We start from the raw sequence: 23,551 nt of genomic DNA on the forward strand, positions 1-23,551 counted from the left end.
GACTGGACGATCACATTTTATATTGTACAATAATTTAGGTTTTTTGCAAAACGCCTTTAAAAATCATTGCGATGTGAGATATATCTACAGTACATCAGCAAACCACGCTGCCACTGAACTGTATATGTAGAGTATATACTGCATGTACAGCCTGGTCCAGCTACTTACCAGCATGACTGGAGGCACTAAGTCATGTTATATAATATATACCATACCTATATGAGACCAGTCTCTTCTAATCAAAGGTGTCCTTGAACACTCTTTTATGAAACTGTTGAGGGACAGGTGCATCAGGAAAGCTATGTTCCTGGCAAAAGATAAGAAAAGATTCAGCACACAGCCCGAAGCCAGTGCGCTTTATTAAAAAGAAAATGCTCCAGTCTGGCAAGCATCAAAATAAGTTGACCTGAGGTAGACCTTTGTCAGACTGAAGCATCTGTTAAATAACAATTTCTTCTCACAAGATTGAGACGGCACTGAGATCCTTTTTGTATCTTTCTCCTACTGAGAACTGACAGATACAACAATTTATTTCTGTTCCTGCTGTTTCTCTGTTACCTTTATGTGGCGTCTACATAATTTTCATTTCCCCCAAATGAACTGGGAAGTTTCAGACTAGATCAACAAATTCATTAACAGGTCAATGCCACCTACATATGATGTATTCCATGGTGAAGCAATGATGTCCTAAAAATGTAACCTGCTTTCTGATCTCATTTCCAGCGAATTTTGAAACACGGCCAACTCTCTAAATATGAAAGTTATATTGTGTATACTTCTGGCTGTGGGCTGTTGCTAACTTTGCATAATCTTGTCCTCTTTTTGTGCTTTGTCCATCAGGCGTGGCTTTTTATTTTTGGGACGTGTCTGTCGGGACCGGGGCAGCAAAGCAAGAAGGATAGGGGAGGACAAAAATACTTTGCGTTTCCCCGAATGTGTACAGGGCGCTGAGAGAGATGTAGAATATCAAAAACATCCCAAGGTTGGAGAGGTATTCAGCCATCAGCACTTCATCCTCGTGTTGCATGATCCTCTGCGAGTGGACTGTACATCTTTGATATGATCATCCTTGTACAAGTGCACCATTTTGACGAACCGTTTTTGGACTTAAGGACACTGATGTTGTGCAACACTAATGCTCTCTCTGAAAAATAAAAAACAACAAAAAATATGTCTTGATTTTCTGGCTCAAGAGTTGTACAGGAAATTCATGGCTGCATTTCAACATGTTTACTTTTTCTGTGCCTCTTCACCTTTTGGATAAGCCAAAGTAGACTGCAGTTGTGTTTTATTCTCGTTGAAATACTTTGATTAATGTTATTTGATTCCCGATTGATATTTAAGTCTTAGCAGTCCGTCCACTTTGCTACACTGAGCTGACATCTGCAACCTTTCGGCACATTTTATCTGCAGCTAAATTTACCCCCAAGCAAAAAAGAAAAAAAAAAGATTTTCTGTTTGTTTCCTGTTTATATGTCAGCGCTGACCTTTATCCCTTCATTTTAAGAAAGGTTGACTAATGTACCAAAACTTTATTTAATTTTTTCAGCCCCTGAAAGCCAAATACATGCTGCTGGTGACTTTCAGCAGATCAATGATACAATCTGTTCATGTTATAGTATTAAATTCCCTGAAGCAGAAAGCTAAAAACGCATTAGCTCCTCATTGGTACTCGCTTATGTCTTAATATTTTTCCTCTTTACAATCAGCCTTTTCTTTCAATGTGACATGTTGTAAAACTAAAAAGATAAAGGAATACAGGTCTCAAGCTTGAGAAAAAATGCATGTTTAGTGTAATTTATATGCCTTTCTTCATTTCCCACACATTTGGTTGCGTATAATAGTACTTTTCTCCCACACAAGGCTTTAAGTTCTGCTGTTTTCTCTCATTATTTGTATTATTCTATTATCGCCCTAATTTTATTTTGCTCCATTTTTGCTTGTCTGTTATTGGTCTATTATGATTGTTTTTAAAGTATGTTAAGTTATTTCATCTGTAAAAACATGTTGATATTTATTACCATTGTATATATGTCCTTATTTTTTATATGTGTACATATACACAAATAAAAATAGAGATATACTGGAGGTGTGAAGGTTTGTTTGTTAAAACTTAAGGTGCATATCTTGATACAAGGTCAAAGTTAATTGATCTTATTAAATAAAATGACATGTATCAGTTTGCTGCCCGGAGAGTTACGCAACAGAAACAAATAGTGGTGTATACAGTGATCCCCCACAACATTAAAACCACTGACTGACATTGACAAACTTTTGGACCTGGCATTTGTGTGGATGTTACTTAGACATGTACCACCCACCAGACTAGGAAACTCCACACCATAGCAATGAGACTCCTTGATGGCAGCAGCCATCCCCAGCAGGGTGCAGCCTGACATAGACACACACAAACAGTTTAGGAACATCTCAAAACACATGAAGAACAGCACAAGGTGTTGACCTGACCTCCAAATTCACTAGATCCCAAACTGATCAGTATCCGTGGGATGATCCATAGAGGACCCCCCCCCAACCCATAGGACCCAAAGGTCCCCACTAACAACATCCTGTTACCAGACACCGCAGGGCACCCTCAGAAGACCCATGTCCATTCTGTGATGAGTCACAACTGTTTCTGCAGGCACAAGGAGGCCTACACAATATTAAGAAGGTGGTCATAATGTTATGCCTGTGTCAATGTATAAGGAAAAGCATGTGCTTTTATAGGTAGAGAGAAACTTGGTTGCATTGTGGGAAATGTAGTACCTAGGTTTGTTTTAATTGAACTCATATGAATATAAGTTGGGTTATCTCAGTCTTTTATTTATTTATTTTTTGTGTCCCCAAACTGCGTGGACTCCCTATTAAGATAGTGATTTCCACCCAAGTGTACTTATACCAGAGTGACACGTACGCACTTATATATGTCTGGCAAAACTTCTTTTAGTGTTTGTGATTTTTGGTGAAACATAAAAATGCCATGGTACATTATGTTAAAACAATGTCTAATAACCCTCCACAAAAAGGTGCTGGATAAAATAACTCCCACTTTCATAATTACAAATAACATTTACAAAGTGTTAAATGACATGAGTTAAAAAAAAAAAGTAAATCAGAGTAGCACGTTTGGAACATGACACATGAAGGTCAAGTAGTGCTTCAGCTCATCCGACTGGGCTGGAAATCTAAAAACATGTTCATTGTGATCAAATAAAAGCCTTGAAACAGAGTTAAAAGTATAAAAGACGGCTATAAAAACATCAGAACTAACAATCTCAAATGTTGTACAGCTGTTGATGTTAAGCAAGTATCTACTGTAACTGGAATCTTACCAAAAAAATAAATAAAAATAAAATAGTTGTTGAGATTTTAGTGGATTGCTTTGTTGTTTTGGTCAGGCACTCATACTCATATTTTTTCCACCTTTGGTTGTCTATGGTTGTTTCATGTCCCTTGCCTCTGCTGCACAACAACAGCCTCCATCGCCCCCATGTAGTGTCAACAGAAGAAGGCACATGCTTCGTGTAGTGTGGCAGTCCCAGCTGTGGAGAGAGGCTCACAGTTGCCTCTGATCTCAGTGTACTCAGCTGCACCACAGATCTCAAACCTCACAAAAGGAGAAGATGTATGTGCCCTAAGATTGCTTGTGTGTGGGTAGGGTTTACTGAGCTTTCCAGCAGTGGACCACAGTTCATCCACCTGTTTAGGTTTATAGGTGGTTTGAACTTTCTGAACCTACTTCCACGAAACCGTTGTAAGCCACACCACAATAAGTTCATATACATTATTAGTCGCACTTCCATGCTGGTAATTGTTCAAATTGAGTGGTAAAGAGGGAGGTATCAATGTGAGCATCAGGTCACCTACAAACCAACCGACAGGTGGACCTATGCTGTCACGCTCCAGCTGTTTTCAACACAGCCAACAGCAGATGGAGCCCTGTCAGCTAAATCCAGTCCAGTTGGATCCCTGTTAAAAAGGAGGCAAAACCTTAACTGTGCCTTTTTTAATTTGCCCTAAAGCGTCAGAAATGAAATGCTCTAAATCGCTTGTTTTTGTGTATCCGGGTTACGAGTTTGCAAAGTGTCAACTGAAACAATATTTCAGACCAGAACTATTTTCTGTGTCAGGTTTAGATGGTCATGTGGTATCTCGTCTGTCACTCCTATTGGCCAATTCATATTAAACGAGTTCCGGTCGTTTTGAAGCTTGCGAAATAAATACGGAAGTTAGGCACTCGTACGCGATACAGTAACTGATTTATTATTGTGTTTTTTTTTGCGAATAACCAAGTAGCTGTTATTCTAAGCATTTCTTAAGCATATCAAATAATACTGTGCGAGTTTTTAATTTAATTTAGTTTAGTTTAGTTTAAAAATATTGACTTTTTCGCGGAGGGATCTGTACGCAGTCCGTTGGCTCTGGTGTGGAGGGTGATTTGAATCGCTTTCTGCTTCTTCACTTTTTAATGATTTTTATTTCGTGTACATACGTGTTTTTAGAGATACCAGTGCCATTATATGACATAATACTATAATCGGTTGTTTTATGTATTTTTTAACGACAAACGTCGGTTTTTGTTTAGATTAAATTTGCGAGGTAAGTGTTTGAGTAGCATCTTCAACTCTTACGTTAGTTATTGTTAACGTTCCCAGTGAGGAAAAGCTCATGACAAACCAGCGTTAGTGTTTTTTTTGTTAGCTTGTTTTGTTTTAGTTAATAACGTAGCTAACACAAGGCGTCTGTAGCTCTTAAAGTGTTAACGAGCCAATTCACTTAACAATTTCATAAATAAACGCACTGAATATACTAGAGCTACCTTAGCGTTAGCGTGTTTCCAAATGTTTTCCTGTAGTACTCGGCTAGTCATTTTAGCATCTTGGGACCATTTCTTATTGCACTTTAGCACAAAGTTTAGTTTAAACAAAATGTAATTTCCAGCTCTTATGGTCTATAAATATGTGTCTTGTTTGAGTAGTTAGTGTGGGCACGCGGGTGACTGATGTGCTGTCATCTTATAGGTAACGTTACTGTTTTTAACTTAACATGTGGTTGTAGTCCATCTGCATCTCAACTCTAAGACGTGTTTCTGTTGTCAATTCAGATGGCTACGGTGGAGATGAACACTGCAAGCACTGAGGGAGATCAAGAGAAGATGCCGTCTCGCTCAGAAGAAGACGACCTGCCAGGTGTGAATGAGACCTCCGGCAACGTGGATTTCTCTGAGCTAACACCTTGTCATTTTGGCATCTCAGTCCAGAGTTTTACCACAGGATGGTCATCAAACTGTAAAGGTGAGAGGACTGACCCTTCCAAAACACAGAAGTCATTACTTGTTAACTCACTAAGACAATGAGAAAGGTTTAATACAGGGTATACCACAGGATTTGTTATAATTATAATATAGGGATTATATACGGTCCAAGAAGTACAGTTGCTACGTTTCCATTACCCCTAGAAATGTACAAAACCTAAATATCGCAATAAAAAACTGGTAATGGATACGTCTGCATTTCGAAAGACCTCTCCGATACCGCTAAAATGTTTTTACGCTCTCATTAGGTGGTTTTTCCATATAAAAGTGAATCGAAAAAGTGCATTGGAAACACTTGCATTTTTCACCGGTGTCACTGGATAGACACACGGGCTCATGTGACCAGTTCATCAGAAATCCATCTTTGTCAATGAGAAGTCTTGCAAGACAAGACTTTAGAGAGTTACAGCTCATCTGCAAAAGACCTTTCAATAGAAACACGTACATAGTGCTGCTTTATTGAAAATGTCAGAAATGTCGCTTTTATTTTGCTAAAACAGTTATGGAAATGCAACTAGTAAATCTCCTTTTGGAGAAAGCACCTCATATGCATGTAAAGGGGGGCATTAAATGGACATTTGTGTTACCTCTATATAATATTAATCAAATGTTTCTGAACATTCTTCTCCCTCTATCGTCAGATAAATCGTTGAAGGCACACATAAAATCGAGGCGGAGGTCCAGTGTTGGTGTCCGGGGCTCCCCAGAGACAAATTCTCTCATCCGCTTCATAGCGCAACAGAGGATGAAGACTCCCAGGCCCTCACAAACTCCTGAGGTGAGAGTCAGACACTGCCTTCACATCATACTGAGCTCTTGGTTTGTGCTCTCGTGTATTGAAACAGGCATACACTCACTGACCACTTTATTAGGTACACCTGTTCAATTGCTTGTTAACACAAATCGCATGGCTGCAGTTCAATGCATTAAGCATGTAGAGGTGATCAAGACAACTTGCCGAAGTTCAAACCGAGCATCAGAATGGGGAAGAAAGGGGATTAAAGTGACTTTGAACGTGGCATGTTTGTTGGTGCCAGACGGGCTGGTCTGAGTTTTTCAGAAACTGCTGATCTACCGGGGTTTTCACGCACAACCATTTCTAAGGTTTACAGAGAATGGTAGAAAATATCTAGTGAGTGGCAGTTGTGTGGATGAAAATGCCTTGTTGATGTTAGAGGTCAGAGGAGAATGGACAGACTGATTTGAGATGACTGAAAGGCAACAGTGACTAAAATAACCACTCGTTACAAACAAGGAATGCAAAATATCATCTCTGAACGCACAACACGTCCAACCTTGAAGAAGATGAGCTACAGCAGCAGAAGACCACACCGGGTGCCACTCCTGTCAGCTAAGAACAGGAAACAGAGACTATAAATTAGACAATAGAAGATTGGAAAAACATTGCCTGGTCTGATGAGTCTCAATTTCAGCTGCTACATTCAGATGACAGGGTCAGAATCTGGTGTAAACAACATGAAAGCATGGATCCTGCCTTGTATCAATGGTTCTGGCTGCTCAAACTGGTTTCTTGAACATGACAATGAGTTCACTGTACTCCAGTGTCCTCCACAGTCACCAGATCTCAATCCAATAAAGCACCTTTGGGATGTGATGGAACGAGAGATTTGCATCATAGATGGGCAGACGACAAATCTGCAGCAACTGCGTGATGCTATCATGTCAAAATGGACCAAAATCTCTGAGGAATGTTTCCAACACCTTGTTAAAAGTATGCCAGTATGAAGAATTAAGGCAGTTCTGAAGACAAAGGGGGTCCAACCTTTTATTAGCGAGGTGTACCTGATAAAGTGGCTGGTGAGTGTATATTGCTGTCACAGTGTATACCTGTCTAAAGAAAGGCATATTTGCACTCTTATTCATAACTAGCTCTTGACAATTTAGTGACAGCCTCAGCAGGTGAGCCGAGAGCTGATCAACACACTGAATCTGGCACCAAGTAAACTCTTATATTATTTTTGCACAGGACCATGGTGAAATATTGTTGTTTGTAAAGCCTGTTTAACAATTACATCAGTATTTACAGTTAAGCTTGTACTGTCCCCACCTGCAATACTTGTTCGGCACTGTGGAACTTCACATCATCTTGAGTAAAATTAACAAATCGTAACCCAAGAGCAGATGTGCTATCTTGTCTTACACGTAATACACAAGTGCTTACGCTGTTCAGTGACGCACTGAGTTTCTGAGCGCACTGATAAACAGCCTGTAAAAGCTCACTCAGAACACGTTAATATCAACGGTGGCTTTGTGCATCAGCGTTAGCTTAACGCCGCATATGAACAGAGGAGAACAGAGAGTGATGGAGCTCCTGCTGCGACAGTACCGTCTCAATGACAGAATGACGTCTGGTAAATGCTGTTAAATAAAGCAGTATTATGTACATGGGATTACTGTGGTGCTGAAAAGCTTGGCAGCCTGCTACACATGAATAATGGAGGCAAAACGCAACATTAAAATGCATTCTACCACTTGTGTGGCTCAGTTAGTCTATGTAAATCTGTGTAACATAAATCTAGATACAGACTAACATTTCAGTTAAGCCTTACTCATGTTCACATTTACATGGTCTGAGATTAAATTATTATGATGGGTACGAAAATTATCTAAAAAGAAAAAGGGACATGTATACAGATGATTATGTGAGGAGTGTTAAGTGTTTATAAGAGTGATGGCCTGTGGGAAGAAATGATTTGTGTATCTAGTTGTTTTGACGTACGGTGATCTGTAGCAAATATGTGAGGGAAGGAGTTGAAACTGGTTATGATGGAGCAGCAGTGATGTTTTACTGCATGTTTTCTGTACGCAAGCACACAACCTGGATGGAGGGAAGACTACAGGCTAATTTAAAGTACTGCAGGAAATAGACGGCGTAACTTACGCATGTAGCCTACGCTGGTGCAAGCCATTTATACTTGTGCGCTTGTCAGTCTGGCTCGCTCTGTAACAACATCACCCAAATGCTAGTTGGTGCTGTGTCTTTTTTTGCCAGTCAGGTTCGTTTTTGTTTCTACTTCCTTCTACACTTTCAACAATGATGACCAAAACTTTGGGCAAAGACAAGTCATACAAATGTTTGTATCTTTGAACTTCCTCAGTTAACGTTTTGTCAATGTGTTCTGTCTTTATTGATCCAAATCATTTAATTTGATAAATGTGGAGATGGAGAAGCAGCTGTATATACTAAAGCATGCTACTACCAAGCGGACCAATCACAGCTCCTGTGGTCTGTGTTGCTGTGGCGCTTAGTAACGGGTACCGTAACGGCACAGGTGCTGACACAAGCGGTAGTAACCAGACCGAAAAACAACGCAGATTTCTGTGCCCCTGAATTTTAATTAATCACTTAGCTGTGCCGACACTACACATGACATCACACCAGTTTTTCATCTGCATGGACGGAAGTAAGAATTATGACAGAAAGTTTTATTTTATGTTGTTTATTTCTTAGTTGTATTTATATTATTTAAATTAATATTCTGTTCAACTTCATCATCACAAAATACCTTAAAATAAAAGGGCACCGTTTTAGGACACAGTTTATATATTTTCAGTTCTTTAGGCACTGGTTTGCCACCAGTATCAGATAAAACCCTTAACGATTCCCATCCCTTGACGCTTAATTACATTTCTGCAGAGGTTCACATTAGACTACAACATAGAAGTTGTTGTTGTTAGGCTGCATCATTAGCTTGTTGTCAACACATTGGAGAACAGCTGTCTGGTCTTCTTCTTTTTCTCTTCCATGTTGAATTCCATCAACATAGTGCACTGCTCTTCCTAACATAAAGTAGTACGCCACAGAGAACTCATTAATGTGACATCTCACCCAATATTTAATTATTAGAGACTTGCACTATGTAGGCCTGAGAGTTTGATGTTAACACTTACTGGATTTCTTCTCAACAGAGAGCAAAGCAGTGATAGTTTGTCTCCAAGGAATAAAAACACCCCCTATTAAGTCCCCTCTACACCATAATCACTATATCTGCTGTCCATAGTTGATGTCAGTGTGCACAAACCAAAAGAAACACATTTTAGTTGGACTAAGGAAGTTAGGTGTTAGTGAGTTACAATAATTGTTTGGCAGCACAACCATACAGCAACTTAAACTCACAATTTTGACCAGCTGAAGAGTTTTCTTATTAATTATACTGTTAAACTTAACTGAAACCTACACACAGACACAGACGCACAGGCTTCAGATAGCATATTTTTGACCAATGAAGCACAGGAGGTGGGCACTAAAGAGCTTAAGCCAATGGCAATAGTCTGCTCACATGCTCAAGTTTGCTAACTCAGATACATTCGTGCATTTAGGCACATGTTGGCGTCAGTGTGCATGTTTTAAACACAGTCAGTATATGATGGCCAGTGGAGAGGCGCAACATGTTGCAGAAGTTGAAGAAGTTTCTGTGGACTTTTTTCCATTGTGAAAATGATCAGTTTTCAAGTGGCCATGAGGTGAGTCTGAGACGGAAGACTGAATCTGAGTTGAAGCAAAGTATTCTGTTACTGTTGTGTGAATGGTAATGAGACAAAAATATTGTCATGCATGTGGCTCAAGGTGACTTGCCTTTTAAATCAAGTCCTTCTAAGCAAAACATAACACCTGTGGACTGAGGGGGGACCTGTGATAGATGTCCTGCCTCTCAGTAATGCCACTTTCGTGATTTCAGAAGTCTATAACCTGTCAAGTTGCATCACTGAGCACATATTTTTATTTTTGCTGTCGCAACTCTTAGCTTGTCAGGAGTAGCCCCTTCCTTCCCCGGGTCGCCTCCGCACTCAGGAAGAAGATGGCCTCCTTCCAGAACCTGATGGATGTGGACGAGAGCGACGCCTCTGATCCGGTGCCAGCGCAGGACAACGACACCGGAGGATGCATCAAGACAAGAGATTATCTGTCTGGTGAGTGTCTCTCATTGCAGCAGGATTAATAGTTTCATTTCTCAGTGAGGATCTGTGCCAGAAGGGTTTCTTCATGATGTCTGGAGGCACCGTTCAAAAGCAGTGGATTAACGCACTGCACAGTATAAGCCTCTTTAACAACATCTCATAGCCGTCATTTCTTCTGAGCACGGTCAGCTTCTTAAATGGAGCAGTTTGCGAGCTGTTTGTTGCTGAAGTGAGATGTTATCTCCATTCCTTTGATCATGCTTTTTTTTCTTTTTTTTCCCCAGTTTTGCTTTTTATGGTGTTTATTTGATGTCTGATAATTTATTTTTATTTAATTAAATGTCCCTAAGTCCCATTTGTTTTTGTAGGCTTATGTAATTTTCCTTTTTGGTGGATGTATTTCCCTCCTCAGATGGGAACAGCTGTGGCGAAGGGAAGGAGAACAACCCACCAGTGTCACCCACGCCCAGCAAGAGGAGGCGCCTGGGCCCCCTCGAAGGCTGCAGCGTGGAGATTAGAGAGACCGACACTCCTATCCTCAAATCCAGTTTGAAGGAGCAGGAGGTACACTCAGTCTGACTCACTCAATTCTTGCTGTGAATAATTTAACTAAAAGGTTTTACCTCTCTGTACGTGGCTTCCCTTGAATCTACCGATTATTTTTAACTTCTCTTGGTGCAGAACAGGATTTTCTTTTTTTTGACTGTAAGCATCCAGACGGGGAAAAAAAGCACTTTACAACACACAAACTTTGAGCTGTTTGTTCCATTGCTGCCTACTGAGGTTTATTCATTCGTTATTTCATTTTTGTCTGTTTTGTTTTAATTCTGAACTCTGAAGTTATATCCTGTCACTTTTTGTTTTCAAGTTCTAAGCTTTATTCCCCCGCAAAGAACCAAGAGAGCAGGCCCGCTTGCTGCAATAAATGTCATGTTAGTGTCAGAATGACTTTACATACTATAAAGATATGTCTTTGCCAGTTCCATTAGGATTTTGGCCAAAAACAACCCACCCACTGATGAACCGTGATGTCGTTTTCTGAATGAAACATTGCCCACAGGGTCCCTATAGCGCGCTACCTTTGCAGAGCTGCAATCAGCTCAGCTGTGGACGCAGTAGGTGATAACAAGGCAGACCTTTAATATCAGTGCGCTGCTGCAGAGCTGTGACACTCTCCTCCCCTCCACCCAGAGCTGCCTCGCCTTAAAGTGCTCGCCATGTGTGGTCAAGCAGGAAACTCAAAACAGTTCCCCGTATTTAGAAATGCTGCAATGTCTGCTCTGTTTTACTTTATCCATATCCACAGATCAGGAGAGGGTAGAAATGATGAGATAAAATCGGTTCAGTTTATTTCACCTTCCAAATATTATGTGCGGACGTGTTTGTGAGTATGAGATGGAAATGTCTCTTCTCACAGTATATTCTGCGGAACACCTTGTGCAGCAGCCTCATGCATTATCTCATGCATTCCCTCTTAACAGGATGGTGGCTTTGAACTCCAAAGCCCCAGCCGACCACTGCCTGATGATCCCGCTGCCGCTTCACCGCCCCAGCATTCCCCCTCCTCCGGCATCTCCTCCTTCCCCTCTCTAGTGGAGATGAAACACACAGGTAAACACACATTGCTCTCCTTGGCCTTGCTGGACTAACTGGCCTTTTATCTGGGTTTAGCCTTGCCTTTGAGGCTCAGTGCAGTGTTATGCTTGTTCCGGTGTAGTTTAGGCTGCTGGCTACACTGTTGTATTCCCAGATAGAATGTTTGACTGCACTGGACCTTTGTGTTGGAAAACATGTGTGTTTTTGCTATAAGCAGAGATTTGAGACTTTCAAATATCAGCCCAACAATCAGATAAACATACAACGGTTGTGCAAATAGAAGCCAGAATCCATCATTCCTTAGCACTCTGCAAGGGCGGCTTCTTCTTCTTACTCATTGATTTTTATTTGGAGGCTCATCTCAACAGTGTAAAACGTAAGAAACTTCATTACGTTGTTACTCATCCAGTGCTCCATTTTTTATTTTCAATCAAAACACATGAACATGGGGAAATAATTCAATAATACAATATTTCACATAAAAATACAGATCTTACAGATCTTGGATTGTTGAAGTTTCAATAAGAAAGTAATTCTTTCCATAATATCATAAATGATATCATACCATTCTTCTATACTTGGGATGTCAGGTTTAAGCCATTTTTTTGTAATTGCTTTTCTTGCAACTAAACTCAATATTCCAATTATTTAGTTTTCACACTTACAGTGGTTGAGTCTACAAATCCAAAAAGAATAATTAAGTCAAGTTAAATGTAATATCTGTTCCAGATATAGTCACCAGTTCTGTAAAGATTTCTTGCCAGAAGATATTTATTTTTAGACGGGCCCAGAACAAGTGGAAATGATTGGTTCCCTGGGAACGACATAACCTCCAACAGGTGGAAGAACCTGAGTGGTGGGATTGAACTGGTGTAATAAAGTACCTAATGATACTTTTCCAACCAAACGTTCTCCACGAGTTAGAGCATGATATCCTCCACTGAAACCCACAGTATTTCGACCAGGCGTGTTTCCGAAATGTGGGTATTGGTTTCGCTGTCCCATTTTTGCTTTATGTAAGTGGTGTTTGTTTTTTAATCTCTTGAAGTCAGCTATAAAGTCTAGAGATCACCTTATGTCTGGAGTCTGTCCTGTAGGCATTAATGAATATTTTTAATAGACCGTTTTCCAACGCCTGATTTTTTGGACATAGAACTGTTTAGGTGATGGCGTACCTGAAGATATCTAAAGAAGTCTCTGTTATTAAGGCCATGTAGTCTCTCCAACTTCTGAAAACTCTGCAGTGTTGCAGGAGACACCAAGATTAAGCCATCGACTGTCAATTATTTCTTTAACTTATCAATACTAATTGATAACCATACCTCCAACTCTTCCATTAAACATCCAACCTTCTGTTCAAGCCTTTTTTTCATAATGACAAGTCATTTGGAGGTTAGAAATTCACACATGGTTTGATGATTGGGATCAGGCCTTTTCACATAAAGTCTCAACATTAAACATCAATTAAGTGACACAATCAACATAGTCAGTTCTGTCGACGTTGCCGTTGCATTTCCCTACATTGTCCTGGATTAACACACTCAGTCATCCCAACATTGACTGAAATATATACTTGTAGCGCAGTATAAAAGTACAGCAGTACTCGTGTCATTGATAAGCTCCCTGTGCACTCAGCGGTCTTGCAGTGACAATTTCAAGTGTCTTTGAGCATTCATCGATACCAAGTATGTGGACTTGTGCACAGTTTGACTCTGAAGAGCAGACGGGAGACAGCAGTACGGTTATTCTGTAATGGGAACAAAAGTGTATTTGATGATGCCTGTGAAATCTGGTGATATGTACTGTAGAATTAAGGGTTGATCTTAAGCGTATATTGCGAAGTGACTTTACTTTCTACCTCAGATGTTGTGTAATAAACGGGTAAATGACTTATTTGCAGATTTAAGCTCCGACTCTCTTGCAGGAGAGGATGACTCCACCAGGACGTCCGCAGTGAAGAAGAAGAAGGTGCGCTTCGGAGGTCCTCTCTCTCCTGAGTTTTTCGATAAGAACCTACCTCCTAGCACCCCTTTACAGAAGGGGGGCACGCCGGCCCGATCCCTCACACCAGGGGGGGGCTTACAGCTGCGCTCGCTGTTGAAGACACCACAGAGGAGTGAATCCCAGACGCCACGGCCTCAGCAAGCCTTCTGCAGCCCCACTATGTTCGGTGCTTCCCCTGTACTTACACTTCCACGCAACCACAGAATGATGTCTGACAGAGAGGAGACTGAGGAGGCAGATGTAAAGGTACTACTGATGTCATTATATATCATTACTGTGAATGACATAAAATAGTAGTTATTGAAAGTTTATTGAATATTGAAAGTTTTCATTGATATTCTGAATGATCAAGTCGCTCTTCGCCCAAGAGTTAAAAAAAAACTACCAAATTAATTTATTACTGTCATTCCATCCTGTGTGAATGTGGTACAGTGTCATTTGTTATCTGATATAAATATCACTAATTGTTACGTGCAAGAACCAGGACATGACCCCTCTCTTTGCTTTTATGTTTTCTCAACTTAGATTGCTTTTCCTTCGATGGAGGAGGTTGACTCAGCAGTGACGAGTGATACAGGTTCATTATTAATATTAATACTGTGTGTTTAGTCTGTGTCAAGTTGTCTTCAGCAGATTTAATCTATCTCTGTATGATAACAATTATTTTCACTGTTTCAGAGTGTACATGGGACTCTCAGGGGGTGAATTTAAACATTGCGTTCCATGACGAGTCTCTCATTCAGACTGTCGCAGGTGAATTGCTGTTTCTTTTTTTGTTTATTTTTACTATCAGTTTACGCCCTGTAGACTTCTCAGATCAGACATTTCATTTTAAGTTTGAGGTTTCAGTCTTCTTCTCTGTGTTTTTAGAGTCCTTTGATTACTAATTACCAAGCAAACCCTCAGAATCAATAGTAATATTAACTACAGCTGAAGACTTAAACAGCTGTCAGTTATAATACTGTACACTGTTCCTCAGAATCTGACAACATGCCCAGCACAGCATCACTGATCAGTGTCCTGGATGAGGTGGAGAGGCAGTCTGATGCAGATGTTGAAATTCCAACTCCAGTGCGATCCGGCAACAGAAGAAAAAAGGTACGTTATGACCGAGAGCGTTTTCATATTTAAACTTTCTCGGGTAGGTCTTTATGGACACTGCAGATCTATAACAAAAAAATAATTATTACTCTCTCCTACAGAATCTCATACTGCGAAATTTCCCTGTCATTTACTCATAATTTCTGTCATTGCAGCGAGGACCAGAGCAGGAACCTGCCAGTGAGGCTCCGGTTCGCTGCAGCAGCCGGAAGAGAAAGGTCTGCTATTACCACAAACTGCTCTCAACTTGATCTCCATTTACCAGACAAGATAGTCTTTTTAATAATTTAGGGGTCATAACATGTTCCCATCTAATCTCCTGTTTAATTCCGCTGGATCTGAACTTAATCACGTTTGAGTTTTTCCACTTTATGTGTGTGGGAGAGTGCGGTAGAGAGACAGTCTATATAATGTATCCTCAGGCAAAATTTCTGTTCCCCCAGCAGCCGGAGGAGAGCGAGCCTCTGAAGAGGTCGTCACGGTCGGCTGCCAAGTTGGCCTCTGGGAAGATGAAGGTGAGCTGGCTGTGTGTGCTCATTTGATTTCTCTTTACATCGCTGCACTGAGGGCTCTGCAGACATGTCCTTCTGTCTGGCATTCATGGAGCTAATGGTTTCACATCCTGACAAGACGCTTTGCTTGAGTTCAAGAAAAGATTTTTATGTGTGCATGTTCAGTCACCTCAGACCCATCAGGCTTGCCACGGTATCATAAATAATAGGAGTCATGAAATTTAAATCAATTCATTATGTTGTGCCAAGTTGCATGTGAGTGGAGAACCTACACCACTGTCACAGATCAAAGAGGCAGTTTCATTGAATTGTTTAAGACATACATGGACTGATACGGCTTCCACTGAGAGAATGATTTAATGCAGTTTGTAAAAGAAAGACAATAGCTTTAAAGTTTGACAGACACTGCACATTTTAATTGACTATCCAGAACTGCACGGTTCAGGTAATCAGCCATAGTTTGAAGCTGAACAGAAGCATGGTACTCATGGTGCCAGTTGAGATTGTTGTAATATTTCCTCAAACAGTCAATCATTATTATTTTTGCTATGTTGTCAGTATGTAGAGTGTACAGAGAAAGAACTGTGATCATTTTAATATGGCATTTTCCAAATACATGACCGAAATGGTATTTTAAATATCTCTGCTGTACCTTTTCAGTACAGTACAGAACTAATTTTTAAACATTAGTTCAACCTTCAAGGCTTTGACCTTCCTGTAGGTGGTAGCTAGCATTTCCCCAGCTTGGAAAGCATCTCATTTATCTGCTAATTTTACCCACATCTGTCTATGACTCACTCTTGATGCAAGTCAAGATGCTTGCCTCGGCCACATGGCTACCTTCTTAAAGAGGCTGCTCCTGCCAGTAACACATTATCCATTACCACTTATTTGAAACCCCCAAGCTAGCAAAATGAACAAAACCAAACATCTTTGGAAAGTTTCCTTGCGCAGGGTAATGTTTCCCCCATTACCCCTAGATGGGTCCGTCTCGTTGGACAGAAACAAGCTCAGGGCTCCCACTGATTTAGCGTTTTGGTGACTTATATTTTTCATGCACTTTATATTTGTTTTTGTGGTGTATTTTATGTTGAAGGCATGTTTAACCTTCATATTATTATGACCAGAGAGTGTGGGGCTGAGAGGCCATTACTTATGTTACAATGTTACGCGACAAGGAATAGCCACCATCATATACACTGGTCTTAAATGCAATAATAATAATAACAATATATTCATATTTATTTTTCATTAAAATTTGGTAGTAAACTAAATATATATATATTAACTCGACGCAGCTTCGATGTGAACAGGAATGCCTTTTTGCATTTTTTTCAGTCAAACAAATCAAATGTGTTGTTACACGATTATCAATGGAAGCACATAGGTGAACGCCGACTGTGTTTATATACAGCTTGTATAGCGATCTCCCACACTTTTTAAACGATCATGGCAGCGCTCTGCATCTGAGGAAAAGAGGATATTTGGCGGCAGATATCAGGCTCTGTGCAGGACATAGTGATTTATTCAAATATTAGCAGCCTTTAGAAGGAGCGGGGATTTGACCGGCCCATTCTTCTGGTCATCAACAAACTGCAATGTTATGTGCAATGTACGCGATGATGTATGAGGGAGTCAAAAACAGGCACACAGCTCTCACAGCGGGAGGTCCGACACAGGAATTCTGCCGATGTAAAATCGCACCAAAGCCAAGACGGCCAGTGTCGTGGAAGCGCTAAAAAAAATAAAAAAAATAAAAAATAAAAAAAGCTTGTGGAAAGCCCTGTATTTATCCGCCACACCTTAAACACTGGTCTGTGAAAATATTGTCTGACATTAAACTGGTCTGTGATGCAAAAAAGGTTGGGGACCGCTGCCTTATACCATAGGTCTTCCACAGGGGGTCTGTGAGTCTGCGAAAGTACTGCAGGGGGGTCACAAAATCTTTGGTTGATTAGACATTCTTGTATATATAATTTTTAATTTTTTTAAACAGGTTAATGTGAATCCAACATATTTTGGTAAAGGGATAAATGGAGGCAGAAGATGCTATTTTTCTTTCAGCACTTCCCTCATTCAGTGATATAGGATCTCAACAGGGTACTGTTTTACACAGAGCGCCACGCTAACCGGGGCCTGTCAATCTAAGCCTCCTGCAAACAGTAGGCTCTGCTCCTGTCGCTGCTGAGCCAATCACGAGGCTGCATATTACACTGACTATGTCAGGTTCCCTGCAATTAGCTGAGAGCCTGTTCAGTCCCCAGGTGAAATCCCAGATACACGCTGCAATATTAGCAGAAGAGAAGCTAACAGTGCTGTGTGCTCCCATGAGGCCAAAATGGGCCGCTTTGTTTTATTTTCTTGATATGTCAATTTCCAGCTCGGGCCTTTCTGGGTGGAGTTTGCATGTCCTCCCTGTGTTTGTGTGGATTTTCTCCGGGTACTCTGGCTTCCTCCCACCTCCAAATAATGCTCGTTAGGCTAATTGGTGGCTCTAAATTGACCCTAGGTGTGAGTGTGAATGGTTGTTTGTCTCAGTGTTAGCCCTGCGATAGGCTGGTGACCTGTCCTGGGTGTACCCCGCCTCTTGCCCGATGCCATCTGGGATAGGCTCCAGCAACCCCCGCAACCCTAGTGCAGGATTAAGCGGTAGCAGAAGATGAGATGAGATATGTCAATTATATATATGTACACACCAGTTAGGTACGTTTAAGCTTCCGTCTGTTTCCTGGCCACCCTACTGTTGTATGTGTTTGAAGTTAAAATATATATATCTATATATATATATTTATATATATACATATATATTTGAACATTATTTGAATAGCTTCATATTGAATGCAAAATGATAATAATAATGTTTATTTATAAGTAGCACAAGGCTGAGTTTTATATAGAAGGTATGAGGTCCCTACTTAATCTCCATCAGTTTGGGGGTCCTTGGTCTGTAAAACGACCCCAGCCTTAAGCATAGAAGAGGCAGGCCTATCACTGCCAGATCATTTAGTTTTACCGGTGTGACTTTGGTGTGTTATCTCCACTTTTGGGTCTAAATGTATGTGTTAAAATAATGAAACCACGTATTAAATCGGAACTATTCAGAATGCACAAAGTTATTCACCCATGGAAGGGATAGCCTAGTGCTATTTGATACCAAAAAGCCAAGATACTCTGGTTGTATAACAATTGCACAAGCAGACAATTTCCATATGTCTGAGCCGTGTACTGGAGGCAGCAGTGCTGCAGGTGAAGGAGAAGCTCAGAGGGAGGGAGGGACATGAAAATGGGCTTCATTGAAATTAGTATGCAACCCTGAATACAGAATGAGTCATCAACATTTGTAAATAATTTTCCTGGAAATAACAAACTAATATAATTATGAATACGTAAAATGTTTTTTTTTTTGTCAGTGTTGGACCTGATACTGGTTTATACAGCAGGCACATATATTGCAGGACATGCTTTACAGTCCATTAGGTACTAGTGAGAAGGAGGCTGTGGTTTTTAGTGCTGTTGAATTGTATTGTGTTGTATAAACACATGTGTCTGTCATTTTGGCAAGTTTAGTCAGTGGGCCAGGCTAAATAACACATTTGGTGCAATCCAGTTTAACAGCAACACAAACTACATTCAAAATGATTGCACAGCTGAGTTTTCACTTTTCTGATGTTGTTTCCACATGAACTCTAATAAATCATATACATAACATAAAACATGACAACAATCATGAAAGGGCATTTAGAACATGACTTGTATTAAAACACATTCAGTTTCACCAGTGTTGTACCTAATGTTTTGTCAAGTGAATGTAAGAATGCTTAAACGTCTTTCCCATATTTCCTGTCTCTCTCTTCTGTCCCAAACAAAGAGGCGTGAAAACCTTCAAAAAGAAAAGCCAGGGTTGAAGGAGGAGCTCAGAAAATGAGAATATTGTGAAAAACTTCTGTATTTTTGATCAGTCACTTCAGAAAGTGAAACTCGTATATTATCTAGATTCATACAGAGTTAAATATTTCAAGCCTTTATTTCTTGTCATTTTGATGATTATGGTTATAGATAGTGGAAATCCAAAACTCAGTGTCTCAAAAAAATTGAATATTACATAAGAAAGAAAGAAAGAAATTAAAAAGGCTCTAAATACTTAGTTGTGGCTCATTTTGCCTGAGTTACTGCATCAATGCGGTGTGACGGCATGTGGCTCTGCTGAGTGTAATGGAAGCCCAGGTTGCTTTAGTAGCAGCCTTCGGGTCATCTGTATTGTAGGGTCTGATGTCTCTCACCTTCCTCTTGACAACAGCCCATATTCTCTGTGCTGACCAGTCAAGCACAGTAACACCATGGTCACTGAAGCAGCTTTTGGTACCTGTCTACTCCTGCTGGAACATGAAATCAGCATCTCCATAAAGCTCATCAGCAGAATGAAGCATGGAGTGCTCTAACATCCATTGGTAGATGGCAGCGTTGTCTTTGGACAACTAACTACCATTTTTTTTTTTAGGTAGTGGGAATACTACACATTTCCCCAAACAACACCTTACTCCTACATAAGAATAATTGCATTATTTCTTATTTTTAGTGTTATGAAAAGGTCTGCAAGAATCAATTATGTGTATCACGTCCCTTGATGATCAGTGTAGTATTGATTAGATGTACTTGACACATCACTCTGAATACCTTAAGTAGATATTGGACAGCTATTAAAATTCAACTGACATGTCAGCAGAAGCTGTTCTAACGATGCCGTTTGTTGCCCTACAGGTCACATCTGCAGCCGCTCGTCAGTGGAAGAAGGACGTGGACCGCTCCCTGTACAGCTCCCGTGCATACGCCTCCAAGAACCCCACCCTGAGCCCCATCACTGAGAGGCTGTCCTTCAGCAGCCAGTCTGCACCGGCACAGCAGACTCCCTCTGTAGTCTGCACGGGTAAAACTGACTTCATTTCATGAATTATGGTTCATTATTGATTGTGCTTGTATACTACTGGGTTGGAGAAACATTTTTTCCCTACAGTTTGATATATATAATATATATATTTTATTTTTTTTACTATTATTATTTCAGAACGCTTGGATCTAATCGAGGGCATGTTTTCTTCAGCAGGTTCACATCAGGAGACCAGTTTGAACCCTGAGAGTACGGACAACACTCAAGTGAAAGGTGACCTTGCTTTCACAAATACCGTGGAAACTGCTTCAGAAGAGTCTGTCGCATCTCTCAAATCTAGTAAAGTCAGACGAATTGGATTGAAGAAAAGAAAGGTCAGTACTCCCAGCATTAACGTGATAAGTGAGGAGCCTCTGGAGCGGACTGGAGGAAAGCTAGAGGAACACTGTGAGGACAACACCAGCACAAGCTCTGAGGCGTCGACCCCATCAAAAAACACTGTTCAGCAGGAAGAAGTTGCCTCTGAAGACCTCTGTGCTTACGCAGATCCACCTTGCACAGACTCAGACAGAAAATCAGAATGTCATGTACCCACCTCAGACTGCCCAACATCAGCTGATGCACCCAGCAACACGGCACAAAGAAAGGCCAAGCGGGGCAGAAGGAGCTCTATACACAGCTCAGCCCTACAGAAGCAACATGAGGACGCGGAGGAGCAGCAAACCAGCCATGAAGTGGATGAGAAGGGACAAGGAGTCCAAGCAGCTGTCCAGCAGGAGAACATCCAGTCCAGCTCTGACAGCCAGGAGAAAGGGGCTTTAGTTGGTGCGGACTTTGCCCCCTGGCAGTCTGACTTTAATTTTGAAGATGTGTTCAAACCCATTGCCACTAGAGAGCATCGCTCAGTACGCCGCAGCCTAAGGAACCAGAGTAACTCTGAGCACAGCGGGAGCAGCAGCAGCAGCAGCAGCAGCAGCAGCAGCAGCAGCAGCAGCAGCAGCGCAGGACTCGCCTGGCTGCCCCTTACGTCCCCTGACTCCTGTAAAGACGCCTCCAGGAAGACCCGGGGCCGACGAAGAGCTGCTCTACCTGTCCAGCCTTCACTCCCTGAGGAGACACAAGGCGCCTCATGAGATCACCTGCTCGTATGAATGAACTGAGATTAAAGGGAGATAACTAATACATTCAATACACCTTCTTACATTTCTGCCTTTTTTTCCGATTCCAAAGAAGTTGCTGGTTGTTTTACATTGGCCGAAACATTGATGCTTTTGTGCTCAGTGAATTATTAGAGCTGACCAGCAATTTGTAACCAGTTTCCCTCCAGTAACTAAGCCCGTCAATACGCTGAGAGCCCAATCATCTGTGCTGAACACCTCCTAATCAATATCGTACCACTCAGCTGGTAATCACAGTGCATCTTCATTCTCCCTCTCCAAAGTCACTGGATCAAGAGCGTCTCCAAGTCCATATCGACTCTAGTGGATTGATGAAGATGGCTGTGCTGCATTCCCCATCTGTCAGCCAAGGCTGCGACGCTTCACTCACAGAAATCATATTAATCCTCTTGAATAATTTTGTTGATTTGTGGTTGCTGCTGTGTGTTTTTAACGATCTGAACAGTTTTCTCTGAGTGTAGTGAAATATCAAGATGTACCCCCTTCATTCTGCTTCTGAGTTAATGCATGGAAAGATGACACATTAGTCCGAATGGTGTTCATCATTTAGACTCATTTGGAAGGAATTCATGCAAATAAAAAGCGTCTCCACTGTCTCAACAATTGTGTTGTTCCAGCTGTGTGGTCATTTCAGTTCAAGAACAGCCTCTTTCCTTTCACATAAGCCGGAACCTTTGGCCATAACGGAATGAATCCGTGTGCAAACTGTCATTCTGATCCCCGTTTCCAACGCAGCCAAATGTGTGGAAGTAAATTGGCCTCTAACCCCTCGGGTTCTCCCAGTTATAGACTCAAATCAGCTGATCTTTACGGGCTCCATCCATCTGTCAGGGTGGATCAGAGAGAGCAGTAACAAATTGAGTTTCATATTCAGTTCACATAGGAAAATTGGCTCGCGGAATGATGCATGACTGTAATCTATCCATCATTGAGTAATTGACTTCCTCTTTTTACATAAAGTCGGAGTCACTTGGCTGAAGGACACCAGGGGCTTCTGGCTGCCAGGGTCTCTACTGTATTCCCTCTGGAGGAGGGGGTGGATCTGGGTGGATGCTGTGGTGCCACGCTGCCATCTGGTGGCGGTTTGATAAACTGCATGCAGCCAGTTCCTCATCTGTCAACTTGCCTGACTGAGAGTGGATGAAAGAGGTCTCAGAAACCTGATGTTATCACCAGGAGAGGAACTTACTTAGCAGAGAGGATGAGTCGGAGAGGAGATTTTGTCACATTTTTGTTGCTGAAGAAAAATCACTTATGGTCGTTAAGATGTCTTTTTGTCTCCTCAAGATCGTGTGCTCAAGTTATGGCCGTGCCCCCCCCCCCCCAGCCCTGCCTCATTTATAACTTGTAGCACCTTTGTCAATAGGCTCTTTTATTGTTGAGTGTACAGCCAAACCGCTTCACCTCTATACAAGTGGGTGTTGGGTGTGTTGTCTGCGTGGGACAGAGCGGGAGAGAGGGTGTGAAGCCCCCCATCCCTGGCAGACAGGCATAGTGAAGACGGCTTAACACGAGAACAATGGGCTCCTTTGACCAAAACGACGCCCCCAAGACATGTGGCCTCCTGTCACCGTGGCAACCCCCCCCCCCATGGGACAGAGAGTGGGGTGACAGCTGGAGAGGAGGCCAGACAAAAATGGAGTCCATTTTTTTCCACTGACGCTCCCCTACTCTATATCTTTTCCGTCTTCTCCCTGTCCTCCTCTGCGCCGGGCCCTTATGAATGTGGGTTACGTCTCACTTCACAGCTTCATGTGATTGACCCTATGGGCTCCACTCGCGGCCCACAACTCCTCCACACACAAAAAGAATTAGAGGGAACACTAAATCAGGTCTTTATGGGCTCTTGTTGCTGTCAGTAATAACAGAGCGCCGGGCTCATTGACGAACGCACGGCCGAGCCGCGAGATTTCGCACTCACTGTACACTTGATTTTACGCCTCATTTTAAAACGGATGAGCACTTTCTGTACCGGCACAAAGAGGCATAATCAGTTATTTGTGCTTCCAGATTTAGAGACTTTCGTCTTTCAATTAGTTAA

At 41.5% G+C, this 23,551-nt stretch overlaps 2 protein-coding genes across 6 annotated transcripts in view; both read left to right on the forward strand.

The window, feature by feature from the left end:
* sema4c (sema domain, immunoglobulin domain (Ig), transmembrane domain (TM) and short cytoplasmic domain, (semaphorin) 4C) overlaps nucleotides 1-2,088 on the forward strand; it is an 88,232-nt gene extending 86,144 nt beyond the window's left edge. For both annotated transcript variants that reach the window (XM_047591441.1, XM_047591442.1), the window contains one exon: nucleotides 841-2,088. The gene's annotated coding sequence lies outside the window, so the exon portion shown is untranslated. The remainder of the gene's footprint in view (nucleotides 1-840) is intronic.
* A 2,143-nt stretch (nucleotides 2,089-4,231) lies between these two features.
* Nucleotides 4,232-22,113, forward strand: cdca2 (cell division cycle associated 2). 4 transcript variants are annotated; one of them, XM_047593056.1, is made up of 14 exons: nucleotides 4,232-4,599; nucleotides 5,105-5,294; nucleotides 5,956-6,092; nucleotides 10,081-10,246; nucleotides 10,647-10,798; nucleotides 11,716-11,845; nucleotides 13,755-14,080; nucleotides 14,360-14,411; nucleotides 14,513-14,587; nucleotides 14,814-14,932; nucleotides 15,091-15,153; nucleotides 15,379-15,450; nucleotides 20,206-20,371; nucleotides 20,546-22,113. In XM_047593056.1, the coding sequence occupies exons 2-14, from the start codon at nucleotides 5,105-5,107 to the stop codon at nucleotides 21,463-21,465; spliced, it is 2,568 nt and encodes an 855-aa protein (XP_047449012.1). In that variant the 5' UTR covers nucleotides 4,232-4,599; the 3' UTR covers nucleotides 21,466-22,113. The 4 variants fall into 4 exon arrangements, with proteins under 4 accessions (XP_047449012.1, XP_047449013.1, XP_047449014.1 ...); XM_047593057.1 differs by having other exon boundaries at nucleotides 20,549-22,113; XM_047593058.1 differs by having other exon boundaries at nucleotides 15,382-15,450.
* Nucleotides 22,114-23,551: the final 1,438 nt, after the last annotated feature.

The sequence above is a fragment of the Mugil cephalus genome, chromosome 8 (genome assembly GCF_022458985.1).
Source record: "Mugil cephalus isolate CIBA_MC_2020 chromosome 8, CIBA_Mcephalus_1.1, whole genome shotgun sequence".
In the NCBI taxonomy this organism is placed as follows: Eukaryota; Metazoa; Chordata; class Actinopteri; order Mugiliformes; family Mugilidae; genus Mugil; species Mugil cephalus.

Bases quoted from the DNA above. Each gene is read 5' to 3' on its own strand.
- cdca2 (XM_047593056.1), top strand. From the start codon at position 5,105: ATGGCTACGGTGGAGATGAACACTGCAAGCACTGAGGGAGATCAAGAG. The intron at 6,093-10,080 runs GTGAGAGTCAGA...CGCAACTCTTAG, and splicing joins GGCCCTCACAAACTCCTGAG to CTTGTCAGGAGTAGCCCCTT. The intron at 15,154-15,378 runs GTCTGCTATTAC...CTGTTCCCCCAG, and splicing joins GCAGCAGCCGGAAGAGAAAG to CAGCCGGAGGAGAGCGAGCC.